The sequence below is a fragment of the Cariama cristata genome, unplaced genomic scaffold (assembly GCF_000690535.1).
Source record: "Cariama cristata isolate BGI_N322 unplaced genomic scaffold, ASM69053v1 scaffold13723, whole genome shotgun sequence".
NCBI classification, from domain to species: Eukaryota; Metazoa; Chordata; class Aves; order Cariamiformes; family Cariamidae; genus Cariama; species Cariama cristata.
In genome coordinates, this window is record NW_009610243.1 from 11,301 (window position 1) to 31,569 (window position 20,269).

At 37.0% G+C, this 20,269-nt stretch overlaps 1 protein-coding gene across 1 annotated transcript; it reads left to right on the forward strand.

The window, feature by feature from the left end:
- The first annotated feature begins 459 nt into the window (after positions 1 to 459).
- NAMPT (nicotinamide phosphoribosyltransferase) lies at positions 460 to 19,783 on the forward strand. The gene is made up of 11 exons (XM_009697817.1): positions 460 to 573; positions 804 to 960; positions 2,250 to 2,353; positions 5,179 to 5,307; positions 5,793 to 5,951; positions 6,318 to 6,454; positions 8,545 to 8,770; positions 9,994 to 10,113; positions 15,527 to 15,667; positions 15,825 to 15,959; positions 17,688 to 19,783. Exons 1-11 carry the CDS (start codon positions 460 to 462, stop codon positions 17,799 to 17,801), a joined length of 1,536 nt encoding a protein of 511 aa, XP_009696119.1. The 3' UTR covers positions 17,802 to 19,783.
- The last annotated feature ends 486 nt before the right edge of the window (positions 19,784 to 20,269 follow it).

Here is a 20,269-nt window from a genome sequence, read left to right on the forward strand (position 1 = left end):
AAAAAAAGCTGTTGAATCCAACATAGCCTTGTATGTTCATATGATTAGTTTCCATATAATACGCACTTACAGGCTGTGACTTTTCATGCTTCCTTTATGCTGAATGTGAACTTTTTCAAAGATTGGAAAAAAGTCCATCTCGCCACCTTTGTGGGGAGGTACAAACCTCAGGTAGATTTTAACAGCGTGAGTGCCAGTAACAGGTTTGTAAGCTGGCGTTGATGTAACCAGGGCTTGAGAAAACCCACTCTGCTCTTGGTGAATGAGACGCTTGAGTAAAAGGCCATTGTCAATGCCTTCGTGAGTCTGGATGGCTTTTATTTGAATTAAATGATTGTAGCCTTCAAAACTTCCATCAAATACAAGCAGGTACCTCCACTTTGGTAGTGACAGGCAACTTTGTGCTTCCTGTAGCTATTTGGCTTGGTCAATGGGTGGGAGAGTGAAAACTGACCCGCCATGTTGGTGCTTAGCGCTGCTCCTAAAGTCCTAGCCAGTCTCTTTCCCGTTAATCCAAGTGAAATCATCGGGGGAGTGGAAGAGCTGACCATGAAGATTACTCTAGGGGGAAAGGCTTGACACAGAAGCAAAGAATAAGATAGGGAACAGTCTTTTGAACTGAAAATTGAAGGCAACTAAAAAAGAGGAAATCCCCCTAAATACTGACTGTGTAGGATGTGAATGGATAAATAATAATAGTCCAGAAGAGCTGGGAGTTACTCTAAGCTTTAATGTGCAAATATGATTTCTCTTGTTCTTTGTAGTGACGTTTTGAGCTCTTACTGAAGTTTTTCTTAATGTAGGTTACACACTACAAGCAATATCCACCTAATACAAGCAAAGTATATTCCTACTTTGAATGTCGTGAAAAGAAGACTGAAAATTCCAAAATAAGGAAAGTGAAATATGAAGAAACTGTTTTTTATGGTTTGCAGTACATACTGAATAAATACTTAAAAGGTAACTATCTCAAATTCCAGTAAAACTTTACCTGTAAATAAATATCTTCATTTTTCTGAAACCTGAAGTCTTACAGTTGAAAAAATTCCAGGTTACCTTGGTGTAGGTAGTGAAATACGTAAGATCTTATTTATGTGATTCTGACAATGAGATGTCCACCCTCATAAAATGATATTGACTTCTTAATTCAGACACCTCTTTACTATGTTTATTTATGCCAATAGTTAATTAAAAATGAAGAGGTGTTCATATCCCAGCTTCAGTGGACTGAACTGAAATGAATGGAAACAGCAAGACTGTGCATAGTATCATGAGAAGACAGAAGATTCAAAGGAAAATACATTTCGCATTTTGAACATAAACTCTAGTCTGTATTTCCTGGTTTATTTACTATATCAACTAATAACAGTTTTAATTTCCCTTAAATTTTGGTTGCCACCAGCTTAGATCATTGAATATGGCCGCTATGTGTGAAAGTGCTTTCAATATTGACAATTTTAAGAGTAACATCTGAAAATTCCTTGGTGCCACTTAAGATTTTGTTTGCTTTTTTGCATTATGTGCAAATGTCACCTGTTCTGACCTGAATGCAAGTTGAGTTCTGCCAAGCTTTAGAAGGAAGGCTGTAGTCATATGGCTTACATACCTTTGTCTTGATCCAGAATCCATAAATATTTCTGCCAAAGATTGGAATTCCACTATAATCAAAACACGTGATAATCTTGTTTCTTTTCTGTTCAGCAGTCTGAGGATTGTTCTGTATTGTTTCCAGTAGATGATTGGTCCTACAGCAGTAGCAATGCTTATTCAAATGAAGTGGTTAGTCTGTCAGTTCCTATCGGAAGGTGGTCGATCAAAGATTGGTTGCATGGCCTCTCCATGGGGATTCTCCCTGGAGCAACGTAGCTTAACCCTTGTGCTAGTCTGGTTATGTCTTGTTGCATATGCCAACTTGCACGATCATTACATTCCTCTGGGAAAAGCACTGCCATTAAAATTCTTGGCTGGTTTTTGACTGTCGTAAAAGAGTAGTAATCTCAAATTGTTCCTGAGTCACCTGTGAACCACAAGTGTATTCTATCCTGTTGGTTTCTCAAGCATCCTAACCTGTATAATAAATGAAAGTAAAATTTGGTTTTAACATAGCTAATATACTGCATTTGACATGTTCTCCATGTCTTTTGTTGGAGGCAAAGTGGCTTTTCTGTGTCTGAACCTTACTGTTATTTATTTTATAAATGGATGTATATTGTAAGTTTCTAAGATTTCATCTGTTTCTTAAACCACAGGTAAAGTGGTGACCAAAGAGAAAATCAAGGAAGCCAAAGAAGTATATAGGGAGCATTTTCAAGATGATGTCTTCAATGAAAAGGGATGGAACTATATTCTGGAGGTAAAAATTTATGAGAATAGCATGAGATCATCACGAAGGATTTGTGAATCAACTGTAGAATAAATACAGCAATCTCTCCTTTTAACCATGATAGTAAAGACTGGATAAATTTAGCTTTTTATGTTTAGCATACAGGGAGTAGCAGCTGTCAAAGAGTAATCATATAATTGTAATTCCTTAGAGAAAAGTAATTTTCATCCTTTCGGATGCCAAATACGGCTTTGCAGGTAATAAGGATTTATGGCTGCCGTCAGCCAGCTAGTGTAAGTGGGGGCTTGTTGGCAAGTCTCCATATGTAATATAGTGCTTAGTGGTTGCTTCTATCATTTACATTGCTTTCTGTAACTAATCATAACCATTTTTATTCTAATGCAGAAAGCATTACAACTTCTTTCGTGTGTAAATAGTTCCAGAAAATACATGTTTTCTTCAATTATTTCCTACATTTTTTTAAAGATACTTTAGTTGAACTTTATTATGAAATACAAGGCTTGAGCACTTCTGACACACAAATCCTTCCAAATTAAGTCTTTCCACAATTATCCTCTTTCCTTTTTGTTTAAAAAGGTGTCAGTCTTCAAGTAATTGCAAGCATCTCTTCTCTGTAAAAGCAGCAGATTCAGACTAATAACATTCCTCAGAGCTGTTCTAATCTCTGCAGATTAATTAAATGCTAAATTTCATTGTGAGTTCTAGTAAATGGATATTTTGGGCATTTGAAAACACAGTTTTTAGTTCTTTGCATTTATTTTTCCCTGGATACCCTGACTGTATGTATTTTATGGTGGCATCTGTGTATTAATGTATCTGGATGTCATCTTGCAACCAGGATGGACCATAAAGTGTGCAAGAGAAAAGTGAATTTCAACTAAATGTTGCAAATGGCAGCAAGGTAAATAAAACCACTGTTTTCTAAGAGGGAGTTATGGAGAGGTTTGTAGAGGACTTGCATCCATTTCAAATAACTACAGATGTGAATTAAATCCGTATTTGTGTTTAAGCTACGTTATACATTGGGAACTGCTCTCATCTGTATTTAAAGTAATCTTCATCCCTCTTTGGCTAAACTGAATTAATACACTTTTAATGCTGCATGTCTGTCCACACTGAGTTTTAACATGGATTATCTAATTCTGTTCAACTTTTGATGTAGTCAAAAGAAGCCTTCTTGCATATCCCCTGTATACATTGTTTATTCCTTTGTCAGATTTTCTTGTTAAAATTGTGCTTTTATATATATATATATATATATATACACAAATATGACTTCCACTTCTTGATCTTGGATGCTGATCACTTTCAAACTGGAAGTATATGTACCCTTTGGGTCCTTGTATGCCCTTATATGCACACAGAGACCCTGCTCCTGCTCACTGAATTCCTGTATATATTCACATACCTACCGCTGTTTGCTCTCTGGCTCTGTTACCTAATGTGTAGCGTTAGGTAAAGTGGAGGGAGCAATGGCTGTATGATTGAAGTGCCAAATTGAATTTGAAATGTACACACACGAATTTGTACTGAGAGTAAATGCATGAGTAAATACTGGTAGAGTGAAGAGGTGAAGGAGAGGAGTGGACTGCCTGGAGAAGAAGGGGTGATGGGAAGACTGGAAGTTGGTAGGAATTGATGATGAGTGACGGAGATGTAAGCCCTGAATTGTACAAGTTGATTCTACCTAAAAATTTTGAAAAGGGCTATAATACAGTGCTATGGCATGACCATAGTGCTTTTTTCTGTGGACAAAATCAACACCTATAGCAACTTTGAAATCTATTTTGTTTTTTCACTTAACTATACTTTTGTCTTCATTGAATCTTTAGCAAATTATTTTGAGCCATTTTGAAGGCTTTGTTGTTCTTTGTTAGTCCAGAACAGACATCTCCAAGTCTGACAACTAAACCCTGTGTGGTATATAAACACAATTTGCTTCAGTATGTTACACTTTCGAAGAAACTTTTTAACAGTAGTGTAGAAGAGACTTCGGATGTGTTTTGGGCACTGGAAAATATGTTTTGATGCTACTTAAGAATCTGTGTAATTTCTCTGAATTGATGCAATTTTTGTTGCCTTTAAAGAATATCTCATGAGAAGCTTTCTGTCAAAAAAATTAATATACAGAACATTTTAAGTATTATCAGTTTAGCTTGCAGAGCTCTTTCAGAAAGTTACAGTTACTCTAAAAGAGTTGTTGTTTGCAACTTCCTCTTTCAAAAGGCATTTTTCACACAATGTTTAGTCCTTCAGGGATGAAAGACTGAAACTGACAAAAGAATGACACTTCAAGATTAGATTTCATGTTTAGTGAATAATTGAGATGATAAAATATTCTTTAAAATAGATATGAAATGGATCCTGCTCTAATAAACTAAAAAAACACCTATCTATACTAAGGAAAACTAGAGGATTTTTTTTTTTAAAAAAAAGCTAAACTTTTTTTAGCTTACTTCATGTGAAAGCACTGAAGAAAACTGAGTAGCAAATATTTCTTGTTCTGTGGGTAGAAATTATGTATTTTTATAGAATATTTAAGCCGCCCTGACTCAATTTGTGTAAGGAATATAACTGATAATCATCATATGGTTTGATAAAGAGACCATTTTTTAGGTTACAGGATTTTCCTTGTTTTTTGATGAATGGGGATTTTTTCAATTTGGACTGGTGGGTATGTAAACAAACCAAATTATTTTTAGGATTGAAAGAAGCAAACCATAAGAAAGCTTTATCAGTAAACTCATAGCCTGACTTTCATCCAGTGCAGTCAAATAAGAGAGGTAGGTCCTAATCTTTTCTGTTGTCTAACAATATTCCTGTTTCTTACACAGAAATATGATGGCCATCTTCCTATAGAAATAAAGGCTGTTCCTGAGGGCTCTGTAATTCCCAGAGGAAATGTTCTTTTCACAGTAGAAAACACAGATCCAGAGTGCTACTGGCTCACAAATTGGATTGAGGTCAGTTTTGGAAAGTTAACATATTTTTTCTAAGTAAATATTAATGCATTTAAATTAAAGACTGAATCCCTTATTGGTTTAAGGGGAATCTCTGGCAGCTTTCATTTTCTGTTATAAGTAAGCCTGGATTCTTTTTTTAGTGCTCTTAGACAGACCGACCTTTTCCCCCTCCCTGGCAAGAGATTGTAATAATTTCATATGAAATTCACAACAGTACTTTTATCCACAAGGAGAGGAGGATGAGGGGCTTTGTGTGTCTGTAGCTTGGGAGCGATAATTCCTGAGATGGTCAACACCTGGCCTACCTTACAAAGGTATTATAAAGACTAATTACTTTAGCCCTAAAGTAAACTGTTGGAGGCATCAGTACTTTCTGAATGGGTGATGAAAATAAGTAGACCTTTCTGTGTCTGGTTAAATGACAAGTGGGGATTTTAAAGTCCTAAGCAAACATGCACCTAATAATGTGATGGGTTTTGGTTTAGACTATTCTTGTGCAGTCATGGTATCCAATCACAGTGGCTACAAACTCTAGAGAGCAGAAAAAGATTTTGGCCAAATATTTGCTAGAGACTTCTGGCAGCTTAGAAGGACTGGAGTATAAACTGCATGACTTCGGCTACAGAGGAGTTTCTTCACAAGAGGTAATACTACTTGTCTAATAATTTGTGACGTCTAATTGTTCTTCACTATAGAGGATTGTAGGATGTATCTGTTAACAACTGTGTCCCTGTTCAGCAGTGAAATTGTGAATGCGTAGAGCACTGTGTTTGGACTTACTGTGGAGAAAGGAGGTCTGGGTGGGGGACGAGTATGAGTGTGAACTGTAAGCACCAGACTGGGAGACCGTTTTTCTATATGGAAGCTGTCTTTTCTGTGTAAATGCATGAAGAGGGTACGGGTGAAACAGGAACAGAGTCAGAGTTTTGCTGTTACAAACTAGTGCTAGGCGGTGACTGGAATTAGGCTTCTATATTTGGCATGGCAACTGAAAGCTGCATCTTGTTCAGACTGCAGGAATAGGAGCTTCAGCTCATTTGGTGAACTTCAAAGGAACAGACACTGTAGCAGGAATTGCATTAATTAAAAAGTACTACGGTACAAAAGATCCGGTTCCAGGATATTCTGTTCCAGCTGCTGAACACAGGTAAGATATTGGGCTATTAAAGCCTTTTTAAAAATAGCTTAACCAAATGTAATGTTTTCTTACCATCTTTGTATCCAGAAATATTAAGCTGTTTCACTTATACAGTATTAGCCATGACTAATCCGGCTGTTGAAGCTGAATTTCCGTACTGATGCCTCTGTATGTTCCAGAGGCACAACAGTGGCATGGTTGTTCTTAACTATAAATGTGGTTTAAATGTTTTTAACTATAACCTTCTTATCAGCGTCTTAATTACATTTGGATGATTCTTTTTAGAATGGACTTGAAGGCTTACAGGTTAAAGTAGATATTGAGGATTCACATCAGGAACTTTAAATTTTAAACATAAAATCATAAAATGAAAAACCATGTAAGTTGCAATTCTGGACTCTCCCAGATCATGTTCTCCCTCCAGAAGAGACAGTTGCTCTAAAGCTTCCCATCAGCAGAACTAATTCAGCCAATGGTAAATCCTTGGTCTCTCACTAAGAATTGTGAACAAGTTTTTGAGAGTAAGGAACTGATCTTAAACAGACATTTGAAATTAAGAGTGCCTTTTTTTTTTTTTAATCCAAATCCTGTACAATATCAGGAGTGAATGCAAATCCTTGGATTTCACTTGCATGTCTGCGTACTGAAATGACCAAGAATATAAAGGAAGGGACGGCTGTGTTTTTCTTATTGGGCACAAAATCTAGTGCTTTTAAATGGTGAATACTTCCACTTAGGATTGCGATACAGATAATAGAAAGGCTTACATGAATAGCCCTCATAGGGTAGTGATCATCTTTAAAGGAACACTGCTTCATATAACTTTCTGGACAACTGCTATAGTGCTGTTCTAGAGCTCCTGCTTCATCAGTAGAAGTGACAAGTTTTGTCTGAAACATCTTTACTTAGCTTAATACTACAGTTAAACAAAAAAAATGATGGCTCAAACAACAATAAAGTTCTTCGTAATGAAAGCAAACACATGGAGTCAAGAGAACAAGTGTCTTTTGCACAGCATATTGAAGTGGTGGTATGAGAGCAGCTTCAACTGCCCTGGTTAAAGTTTGCATTGCCAAATGCAGACTGCAGTAACCTTTTCCACCTTAATACACCAAAAGAATCTCATGCAAAAGACCAAATTTTTCCAGATTTGTTACACTGTTCCACAACCTCCAATGTGAGGTTGTGTTGTGAGTGTGGTCCTTGCCTCTGGCATGATACCAAGGCTGTTCCTTGGACTGCCCCAACCCTTTGAAACAAATTTTGTTTTGTCTCTTCACTCGCTGTGTTCTGGGGCTTGTCCACACAGTAGTTAATGCTAGCATTTTACGGTAAAGATTCAGTGCCCACTAGCTCTTACTGCACACCTATGCTTTGCATGAGAGCATTTTTAGGCATTCACACACAAGTTAATAAAGTCAGTTATGTCACCTGGTCTGTGACAGCCACATACAGAACAGCTACTGCAGATCAGCTGGCATTCAGTAACTTACTGCCTCTTGTAGCAACTCTGTTTTATGTGCTTGCCTGTACCCTTGTACCAAGGGTAATGCCCTGAGGTTCCTCTAGAAGAATGTTTGTATGAGTGAGCTTAACAGTTTTATATCATTATTAAAAAAGAAAATAAATTGTGTTTTCTTCTAAGCTTTTTCTAACATACGCTGTTAGTTCTCTACTTCCCATTTTGTAGTCTGAAGTTGCCAGAGCAGATTTTCTGTTCTTGCATCTGTAGTTCCCTGTTTGAATTGCAGATTTAAAAGAGAAACTCTCACAAATGTCTAAAACAAAAAGCAAACAAACAAAAAAACCAAAACCAACCCACAAACAAAAACAGACAAACAAAAAAATCACATGGACATGTGAAAGAAGTTTCATGTGTCGAGTGTTTGAGTTACCAAAGATAAATCCAAGGTGCTATTTATTTAGTATATGGTATATTTACTACCCACACAACCCAGAACTGATAAGCACATAGTTTATGCTGTCTTGCAATCATATTGCCTACTGTTATCTTGAACTGTTGCTGTTAGGAAATATAGAATGTGTTATTTTAACATATAAATGTTGCTTTAATATGGATTTTTTGCTTGACCTTACAGTACCATAACAGCTTGGGGGAAAGATCATGAAAAAGATGCTTTTGAACACATAGTGACACAATTTTCTTCAGTGCCTGTATCTGTGGTTAGTGACAGCTACGACATTTACAACGCCTGTGAAAAAATATGGGGTGATGACTTAAGGCATATAATTGAAGCTCGAAGTCCAGAGGCACCGCTTATTATTAGACCAGATTCTGGAAATCCCCTTGACACTGTTTTAAAGGTAATGCTTTCTTGAAGTCATTTGTACAGAGGATTGGGAAGGGCAATTGTTTGTTTTGTAATGACTGGTTAACAAACATAGGAAACAACGCTGTGACTTGGTATGCATAGTATATAGGTGATGCTGGATAAATTTGACCTATGAAAAATGTAAGCATTTGCCTCATCTCAATATAGATATGGAAATTCTTTTGTGGTCTGAATAGTTTAATCTTTTTCATCAAACCCATTCTTGCATACAAAGCTTTTACAACAGTTACCAATTTTGCTAGTATGATGATGCTGGAATGATTCTATATAGAGAAACTTTCATCACTTAATAACAAATACAATAGGAAACAACTTGAGTATTGATAAATGCCAGGCCAGTAAAACTTCTTACCACCAAGTTTGGGAATCTTGGCATCCTGTATTAATGTAATTCGTTGGTTTATGCTACAAATACAAGTTTAGCACTCTTCTCCCTAATGATGTGCATTTAAGTCAGTGGCACATGACCTCCAAGTTCAAAAATGTTTCTTGCCTCGTAGCTCTTTAGAGAGCATAATGATTGTTGCAGTTTTATAATAAAAGCTGTTGATACCTCTGAATTTGAGTAGCTGTCAGCACTGTTTTAGTAAGAAAGTAGGGGAGATTTTAGTTATGTTGGTACTCTATCAAATTAGATCCATACAGCTTTAACACTTTTTGTTTTTTTTTTTCCTTCTTTGGGACAAGGGGCATATCACAAATAGGACCTTTGAATAATCTTTATCAGAACTGATAAGAAAAACTCCTAGCTGCAGTGTTTCATTTTAATTATTGGTGGCTAACAAAATCTCAGAAAACTGAAAGCCTCATCCACTGTCTTAAGGGAGGTCAAAAGAAGAGCAGAATCTTCAGTTAACACATTTAACAGCAAAAACTCGCAGGAAGCAAAGAGAGAAAGGAGGGAAGAATGGTTCTGATTAACTCTTGGGTACAAGTTCATAAAGGTCAAATGGTCTGTGACTGCTTTAATCCAATGACTTCCACCACAATGGCTGGCATGGGTTTTGTTTGTGTGCCTACGTGGATAGATTTAGAACATGATATGTGGGTATATATATGGATTTTTCGCTTTCAGGGGAGAGAGAGAGAGAGAGAGCACACATGACTCAAATGTGGAAATTGTGTTTCTTTATTGGAATGGCAGGTTTTTGTTTTTATTTTTAATCTGAACTATCTCCCTTCTCTTTTCAATAGGTCTTGGAGATCTTAGGGAAGAAGTTTCCCATTACAGAGAACTCAAAAGGCTACAAGTTGCTGCCACCATATCTCAGAGTTATTCAAGGAGATGGTGTGGATATCAACACATTGCAAGAGGTAGGAGATCCTGTTCATGTGTCAGGGTGACACTGGCAATGTTGATATTTAATCTGGACTCTGTTACAACTAGTCAGATGTTGCAGCAGAGACTGCTGACCCCACCCTGCCCTTCATTCCAGACACTGGCGGCAATATCCTAATGTGTAAAACAAATTAATTAAAACTCCACAAGGAATTATTAAAATACATAAAAAAAACTAAAAAGCATTTCCTAATCCTTCTGTTGTAATCCGTCTCCTCCCACTGTCTCTCTTTTTGTTTTCATCCTGCTTGTCAAGTCTAATTCAGATCAAAATCTGGCAGTGTTTGCTCCTTTCATTGATATCGAAGGCACACTGCATGATTGTTGTGCTGTAGTAATAGCAGTAATGAACTGGCTTGGCTCATTTGTTATGTACTGTCTGAAGTGTGCTTGCACCCAAATATTGAAGGTGTAGTTTTGAAGGAGACTTTTTAAAAACAAGGATGAGGGAGGTGAGTTCATTGATTTGGCAACTAGTGGAATATAGATTGTTGAAAGCCCAGAAAATACATATAACAGATTATAGTCAGATGTAACCTGAGTCAAAAGTGTGCTTTCATCAAGACTAAAATTGGTTATTTAGTAGATGCTGCATGCTTGAAACTAGTTATAAATTCGCCACTATTGACTATATGGAGATGCTAGGTAATATAATGTGGTTGCAAAAGTACAGACTGCAGTAACTATAGATGATGAGGGGCATGTAAAAGGAGAAGGACTTGACTTTACCAGGTTTGTCCTGGATCATTCATCTTCAGCTGTATTAGAGTTCAAAACCAGAAATAAATTTGATAAATTTAAGATTTATTTTACTCAATTTTATTGATGCTTGTCTTAGCTTTCAGGATTGACACATCCTTAGATTCTTCTTAACAAAGTTGTCTTTTGCTGCTCCTCAAAATTAGGAGTAAGAGAGACATCAGGCTTGTTTTTTAGTTAGTCTGAAACTATCTGTGTATCTAACATCAGCACATAATGTGAACCTCAAAAACAGAACTCACATTTGTCACTCAGATCCTTAGAGAGCAGTTAATACTGAGATTGTTACCTGATATGCCGACTGTAGTGCAGTCATGCGCTACAGTTTTGTTCCTCCTCCAATAGCCTTTAAAGCAAACTTTATTTTACTTTAATTCTTTTGTCCCATGTGGCTTCTTGAGAATATACAACTGTGCTAATGTGCTTAACAGAACACCAGCATGAGACATTAATAGCTGGAGAGAAAGTGTTATCATTAGATACTAGGGGAAGAGAATTTTGGTGGGTTTTTTTGGTTTGTTGTTTGGTTTTGGTTTTGTTTTTTTTTAAATAAAGTGCTTGTTCTCAAGAACCATTTAACAGGACTGAAGCCTGTGTTAGGCAACGTAAGTTGTGGTTGAGATTTTCATGAATCATGACAGGAAAGAAAATGGACTATTAATTCTTTCTTGTAAGGAACTCAAAGGTTGCTTTCTGTAAGTTGTACTGGTCAAAATTCAAGGATGCTCATATAGCATCTGTTGTAATCAAAATATTAAAACTAGTATTTAAAATCTTTACATTAGAGGAAAAAATGCACTGCTCCTCAGGCTCTAAATAGAGCAGGAAAATAATTCCAGCAGCTAATTGGAGAGGATAAGAGGCAGAAGGAGCAATTCTTTGTTCAGATGATTGCCTATTTGCATATTTTCCTCATCAAACTGTAACTGATTATGAGGAAAAGTCTACCTGTAATATGTAGTAGAAGAGAATTGAAGATCCAGTTCCACGAGATGTACTGGGCAGACGTAACTCACTGCTGCCTGGTGGCTGCCTTCTCATCATGTCTCATCCTGACTCTGTAATCTTGCTGTGCACCTCATATCAGCTTTGGTCATTGAACCACTGCTCATTAAAGTAATGTAGCCTGCACATGTAGCAGCAAACTAACTCAGCCAGAAGTTATCAGTTTTGTGGTTTAGTGAGTTAAATTGGCCCAAAAAAGGGGCCAGTACTCACCAGCACAATACAGGAGAGAAAATAAACTGTTGTTTTGAGCTGGGAGAAGCAGGCAGGAAGGAAAGAGACACTTCTCATTTAACAGCAGCAAGTTACGTTGGACCAAAAAGACTATGATCTTGCGACCTAATTTTAGCCATGTTTAAATTTCATGGATCTCTTTATCCCCTTACGTCAGCAAAACCAAGGTTACCATGCTGACTTTTGGAAGACTGGGTAATAGCTTGCCATTAAAAAGAAAAGAAAAAAACAAAAAAACAAAAAAACACCAAAACAAAACACACACACCACCAAAACCCACAACAAAAAACAAAACACCACTCCAAAACCAACCTAACCCTGAAGTATAAGTCATCCTTTTAAAAAAGGAGCTTACAGGAACAAATATGAATGTATTGCTGTGGCCATCTTTTTTTCCCCATCTTATAGCCTATGCAAGCCATTCTAATTACTTCATATCAGTCTTAGATTCTAGGCATGATTTGTTGTTATGGACCAGATGAAAGGTAATGGGTACAATAGGAAAATCTGGAATGAGTAATGACCGATCAGTCTCATTTAACTATCCAAACTAGCTGAAACAACATTATAGAAAACAACTCAGAGTATAAACTGGATTTTAAAATTCTTTGTTTTAATAGGGGATGCTGGTAGAACAGGTAAGGAACCTTTTCTGACTTTCTTCTAGCATTTTCACTTTTTAAAATCATTCCAATCTGCTAACTCCACAATATACTACACTTTCAAAGGATTTTCTTTGAACATTCAATTTCCAGATGTCTGTAAATTTTTGTACAGAGAAAAATCCTCTAATCTAGAGTCACAGTCGATATATTAATCATGCTCATAATGGTCAGAGGAAGCTGGTTAAAACCTTGACACTGAACTGTTCTCCCTGTATAGGTTTGAAGGTGCGAGATGAGAAAATCTTCTCTATTGTTTTCTTTTGGAGAAGGCTTTAGTTGTTTCGTATCTCCCTTTTTTCTTCTTCCCTATTACTGCTTCTGTTTGTCATTGCTTCCTCATACCAAAGGAAGCTGTTATCCAGGCCTCTGCTGCAGGTCACTGGTAGAGTCAGAGCTGTCCTTCAATTTAGTCTTGATTTCCCTTCCCTTCCACCCCTCACCAGCCAAAGATCAGTCTGAGTAAGGCGATCCCTTGTCAAAGAGTGGAAAGGTGGAAGCCAGTTCTTCACCCAGGGTAAGTGAGGAGTTGTGCCTGTGGCACAAGATGAACAAACCCTCTGTAAATGAGAGCAGGAACACTAGCTGAAAGGGGGTTCACATTTCTTCTCACCCAGGCAAGAAGGTCAAGTGGCCATGGCCCAGCTACGCCATTCTCATACTAGCATCTGTTAACCTACAAGTATCAGTGAACGTGAAGTCTAAGCATCATGTACCTTGGTAGGCTGTTGTTTATACTGGATAGTTTGTGCTACATTTTGCAGGCATGTTCAGGCAGGTTCAGTTCAGTTCAGACCTGATCTATAAAACTGGATAAGGAAAGAAGTAGAATACATTGGCTCAGGCTTGGCCAACAGTTCACATGGCTTCAGGCTTGATCAGCATCTGGACAGAACTTGATCAATCGAGTCCAGATGGAGTTTACCTACATTTGCCACATGAAAAGACTGCGTAGATAAACAGAGTCAGTATCCAGGCCCAGTCAAGTCTGGTTTCTTAGGTACTATTGGGCCTTAAGTAGAGTGTATACAAAATCACTTTTCTTACCGTTGCTTTGTCATCTTCAGTTACTTCTGAGATGCTTAAGGGAGAATTTAATTCATTGCAATCCTTTATACTCCCTGAGTAGCCCGTTTAACTGCTTCCAGGAGAACCTAATCAGCTGAAAATAGGGATTCCTTTCGTGCATCGTCACTGTCTGAAAGGGTATGACTCCTGCTGAGAATTGTCACATATGGAGCAGGTATTTGTTCAGGATACAAAGCTTCTAAAGGGTTCTCTTAAGTGAAAGTCATGGTGGTAGGGCCTGAGAATATGTTTCATTTGGCTTCTTGGATGAGGCTAAGCTGGTACCATAAGAATGATGGAAACTCACTGATGAGATCTTTACTGGGGAAATCTCTACTAAAAATGTAGTGGGAAGGTGTTCAGAGCATACCCTCAAAATGTTATGGCTCTGCAGTCCCCCCTTCTGTTGGCTGGCCTCTGTCAGGTGTTCAGATTGAGAGTATCTGTGAGTAGACAGTCTGCATGTGACTAAATGGATGAACAAAATGCTTTTATTTACATTAGCTACCAGTTTGCCACTGTCTGAAGTTGGCGTTGTCTCTTTTTTCTTTTTTTTTCCTTTTCTTATGAATGAAGCTTTAATTTTGCCTCAGCTGTCCCTTAACAGTGGCTTGACATCAGTAGCTCCTGAAACAGTCCTGTTCACTGTTACTCTGGCATTTCTTTTTGATGCAGGAGGCTGAGACCACACAAAAGGTTACCAGATTTCTGACAATGTTGATTTTTGAAACTCTGCACTGTTCCCCATAGATTATATCCTTCCATTCTGCTTCTCACCTTCCTTTTTTTTCTAGATGGATGGAATTTTGTTATTTCACTCACTCTGAAGTTTTCTCACCCGCTTTTGGTGGTAAAATAGTAACAAGATAGGAGTTCAAACACTCTCTTATTGGGGCTACAACCATCATTTCAGACTGTCATAAGGGTAACAGGTCAGGGAAACACACCTTGGCCATTTATGAGCATGACTAAACTAGGACCCATTGCTCCAGGATAGAGGATGTCATGTTTGTCTGGATCGAATGAGGGTGTGGGGGATATAATATAGTAAGTTTGAACATGAGTGTTGATAGCAGTGCAGTTCGCATTGATCTGTACCTGCCTGAGAAGGTGGCAAAGCAAACTTTTTGAGCAGCTTTATGTATTTCCATTTCCTGTGTTCGAAATTGCTAATCTAATTCTAGTCAATGTGACTTTCAGGAGAACTGCTCTGTTGAAGTCATTGGTCAAACTGGGTGGTAACTTTCTGGAGTTGATGAGCAAGATGACTTCTTTGTTTCAGGATACATGCTGTGCTTTGAGGTCTTCCCGTAATTCTGGGAAATTGGAAGGCTCTGAAATACTGCCATGAAGTCTTTTGTTTTCTTTAGAGCTCTGATTGTTTGGGCATTGCATTACTGTGCTACCTTAGTTTGGGAAATATGTATGCTGGCATGATAATAGTTTTATAGCAAAAGCTTTCTATAATTATGCCATGCTGGAATCACAAATAAAAATGCATAAGTATTGACAGAATTGTTACATACATCTCCTGGAAACTGAATGTTAGTTGGTTTAATTGTCTGTAAAAGCATCTTGTTTAAGTAGTATAATATTTTTATGGAAAAATGACGTGGCCTAAAAGTATGCTCCATCATAATTTATTTTTTTTTCTTGTTAGATTGTGGAGGGAATGAAGAAGAAGAAATGGAGTATTGAGAATATTGCCTTTGGATCTGGTGGAGCTTTGTTGCAGAAACTAACCAGAGATCTATTAAACTGTTCCTTCAAATGTAGTTACGTGGTGACCAACGGTCTCGGGGTATGTCTCTGTACAACTTCTACCATTATTTTTTTAATAGAGGCCTCCCCACTTGAAGACCTGTTTGACATTTCCTGTTACATTACCACCATGTGCATTAGGAACACAAGCCCCACAAAGCCCTTTTTCTTTTAAAAAAATACTCTTTTCATTTTAGGTAAATGTCTTCAAGGATCCGGTTGCTGACCCGAATAAAAGGTCAAAGAAAGGCCGACTGTCATTGCATAGGACACCTGCTGGAGAGTATGTGACGCTTGAAGAAGGCAAGGGAGATCTTGAAGAGTATGGACAGGTATGAATTTCCAAAATGTGTTACATCAGTGTTCATGCAAAAATAGACTGAGAAAAAGCAGGTTCTAACTTAAGTTCCAAATTTATTTTTGATTGTCTTTTTGTTAGGCTCCCATCTTACTACCTTAGAAGTGTCCCCAGTGCCAAATTCAGTAACAGCAGAATATAGAATGTTCGGGCTTTACAATTAGAGATCCTTGTCTTTTGTTTGTCATCAGAAACCAGAGAACATTGCTGCTTTTTCCCAAAACTAATGTTTAGAATAGATGCTAGCCAAGTAGTTTTGTATGGGCTATATTGCACAATTTGAGTAGTGGCCTGAATTGGAGGTGGGAGAGGAACAGACATAACTAAAATTTGCTTCTACTTCCCCACTGAGATTTTTAAATAGTTCCTTCAGGTGTTTATGCTTGTTTTTATAGTTGCCCAGTTTTCAAAGATGTAAATGTAAATGTAAAGCAGGAATTCAGTTTCCCTGTTAATTCTTTACAATTGCAAAATGAAATGCTATTTCAGTTAAAATAAGTACAAGCTCTATGCCAATCTCAGGCTTTCAGTTTGATATCTTATGTTTTTGGTGTGCAAGCAACAAAATGTTTAACTGCATGTTGAGCCTCTTCCTGAATTAAGAGGACTGAAAATAAGTTATCGAACTGCACTTCAGAAGCTGGAAGTTTCTTGAGTTTTCTAGTATACAGAAGCACATTTCTGTGCTACTAGGCAGAGGGATACTACCAGGCATACTGGTTTATGCAACAGTAAGCATAAAACTGAGATCTCTGAGAAATTTCAAGACAAGAAAAACTGAGTTATATACACTGTAGATAATGTGCTCTCGATGCAAAGATCTAACAAAAAAAGACTGTCAAAGTTGTATATACACATATGCACGTAGATATGTTTGTGATGAACATTTTGTGTGTGTGTGTATATGTACATGTAGAGAGGGAAGGACCTAATGGTGAGAAATTTCAAAACAGATCACAAGACTTTGGCCCTGAAATTAGGCAATATATAATTCCCTCGTTTTTGACAGGTGAAATAATTCCTTAAAAAATCTTCTATCCTGGGGTGTTAGAGAGTATTATTTGTGTAGTACAGGTTCTGGAGCTTCCTGGGAAATGACAGGGAAATGTGCTCTTTTGTGGGCCCATTACCCTAAAGCCACAGGTCCTTGCAATGGGTCATCAAGCATAGCAACTGTTTAACATTGCTTTTGCGCTAACTTTTCGGTACAAAGCTGTGCTTATTGCTCTTTGAGTGTGCTTTTTGCAAGCACTTCTTGATACCCTGTTTTACAAAATATGTGTGCAGATGGGACTGTGAAGATTTTTTTTTTTTTAATAGTTGCTCTAGAGGAAATAAAGATTTCATTCAAACCTCTGTAATTGAATTGTATTTAATTGGTTAGGTGTTGCCTTTCTTCCTAGGTGCTCTAGCAAGGTATGTTTATAGTGTGTGTGTCTTTGGCTTTGGCCAGATGTGGACAACTCACTTGGGGACTACTCAGCACAAAGATTCTGTCTGTGCCCAGGATGGCCTAAATCCTATCTTCTGTCTAACCATTAGTGAAAGGTGTTAGAAGAAGCTGTAAAGATTTAGTATCTTGACAGTCTAAAGCTCTAGTCTTGCCAGACTTGGTTTAGGTGCTTACTTTTGAGTTTGTGCAACCTATGTTGTTTGTTCATTTGCCAAATCACTCTTGCTAAAACAGTGGTGTTTCTTGCAGGATCTCCTTCATACAGTATTTAAGAATGGAAAGGTAACGAAGTCATATTCATTTGATGAAGTAAGACAAAATGCCAGGCTGAAGAACAGTGAACTAGAAATGGCGTCTCACTAAGTTTCATTCCATGTCTGTGTATGTGTGTGTGTAACAAGTACGTACTGCATAGCTACTGGGTTTATTGTACAGATTTGTGCGTTTGTGTTTTATGACATTGTAGCCAAATTATTTGTTGGTTTATGGACATACTGCCCTATCTTTTGCCAGTCTTTAGAAGAGATGAAATCAGGAAACGGTACTTACATTGTAAAACATATTTAATGCTAAAGTGTGCTTTTTAGGGCCCTTTGCCAGTAGTGATTCAATCTGGTATTGATCTTTTCACAAATGAGACAGAGCTGAGAGACTTTTTTATATATAACAGAATATCACAAAATGGATTTACATAAAATTATCATGATTGCTTTATGTTTATATTTAACTTGTATTTTTGTACAAACAAGATTGTGTAAAATATATTTAAAGTTTCAATAATTAAGTCTTTCCAACTTTTCATGATTTTTATGAGCACAGACTTTCAAGAAAATATTGGGGGGGGAGGGAATCCATTGCCTTTTGTCCATTAATCAGCAAATAAAACATGGCCTTAAAGTTTGTTGTGACATTGTACCATTTGACGACTAAATCAGGACTCGTATCTCCCTAAGATCCAATAGAATTGCTGACCTCACCGTTTCTTGTAGTTTTCTGTATTAGTAAATCTGCATTAAAGAAAATTACTGTTCTTACTAGAAGGTTTAGGTACTACAGACCTTGCTGGCACAGTAAGGTATGTAAATGAAATGCCAAATTTGAAAGGATTCTCTACTGCAACTTAACTTGCCAAGTCTGTACCACTTGGCATATGCACCTCAATATTTTAAGAGTAAAGTTTTTAAGAGATCTCCTCTTCCACTAGAGAATATATGTGTAAAATACTGAAATATGGAAGCGGTGTATTTTAAAGTAATTACACTTCTGGGTTTATTTTTCATATACTGTAAGTGACATGACTTTAAAGCAAAATACTGGACTGGGTAGTGCACTTTTTTACTTTTTTGTATTTTTTTCATTGATTTGCCTTTTGTCAGACTGGATGTTAAATTGTAAAAATGTTTAACTATTTTTGTTAGCAACTTTAATAAAACTTTATGCTAGCCAAACTCCTACATGAATGGCAGACCTGTTTCCCCTTCTCGCCCCGTCTCATTTGGGTGAGGAGGGGCTTTTATTTTGCAGAGGGTAACTGTAAAACAATATGCTTGAGAGAGACTTTGGAACTGTCTGCACTTGATTGTATTTGCTCTCTGCATATGCTTGATTTGAGTATCTGCTGGAAAAGAAAACTGTTGAGGATTTTATTTGAGAAGCTATGTAGTAACCTCTGAAATGTTTGATAGTACTGTAGGATGGCTCTCGCTAGAAAGTACCTCCCTTACTTAAAAACAACAGCAAAAGCAAACGGTTCCTATGTTATGCTGGTGATCAGCTATCAGCCAATGGCTTAAAATACTGATGTAATTAATGCTTCTAATTAGTAAATGATGTTACAGAAAAACATTAGGGGTCCTCTAAAATAATTCAAGCCTACAAAATTTTATAAAACGTGCTTTTAAAGGAAGATTGAAAAGCCATACTTCATTGTTCTTCTTCTCTTGCCAAAAAGGGCCACATCAAAGCACCCATAATGTTTTCAGGGTTTGTGGTTAAGACGTTTATGCCCAGTCTCAATAGTTCTTGTTAATAAAAACTTGTTTTCCACTTGTAGTGTATGTAATTATACATTTAAGTGATGTATTGTTTCAAAAGTAGTGCTTTAGTAAGACTCTAAATGCTGACCTTTCACACTGAGGAACTGCCTTCCCTTTGCTATTAATGATATTGTTTGTATTTGGCCAGGAAAGATTTTAAATCTGGACCTAGGATCAGTAGCAGGTAAATAGTACAGAGCCTGTGTCACTCCTCCATATGTGTACTAGGGAATTTTATGATGTGTGGTTTGAAAAAACAATAAAGTAAATGCTGCTTTCATTCTGTACCAATAAAAATTTTGATAACTATTGACTACCCATAACTGATATTTTTGTACTTGAGAACTGAGGATATACTGTGGAAGCACTGTTTTCTTGTGTACCATGAAATACACTAGTTCAGTATAGTCTAAAACTTTTAGTTTATTAGTTGGAGACTTGAAGCAAATTGTCTGCTTGTGCGTGTCACTTTCAGACAGTTGTCATGTCACTCATTTTATTAAATGTTAATATATTTAAAAGGGGGAAAAAAGAAAAACACCTGGTGCTATTCAGACCTAAATATGTGTCTCTGTTTTTGGCGGTTTGACATTCTGGGCATCAAGGAGTTGACAGATATGACTGCAGTGCTTGAACCATACAATATCCTAATTCTTCCACGTGAAAGCAAACAGCATGTTTAAGTTTGCTTTAAATTACTAGATTTGTAGTCATTGATATATTTTAATTATCCCCATTTCATAATATAATACAGTATTTGTATTTAAAAATAGGAATTGGGAATTTTGTGTTTAA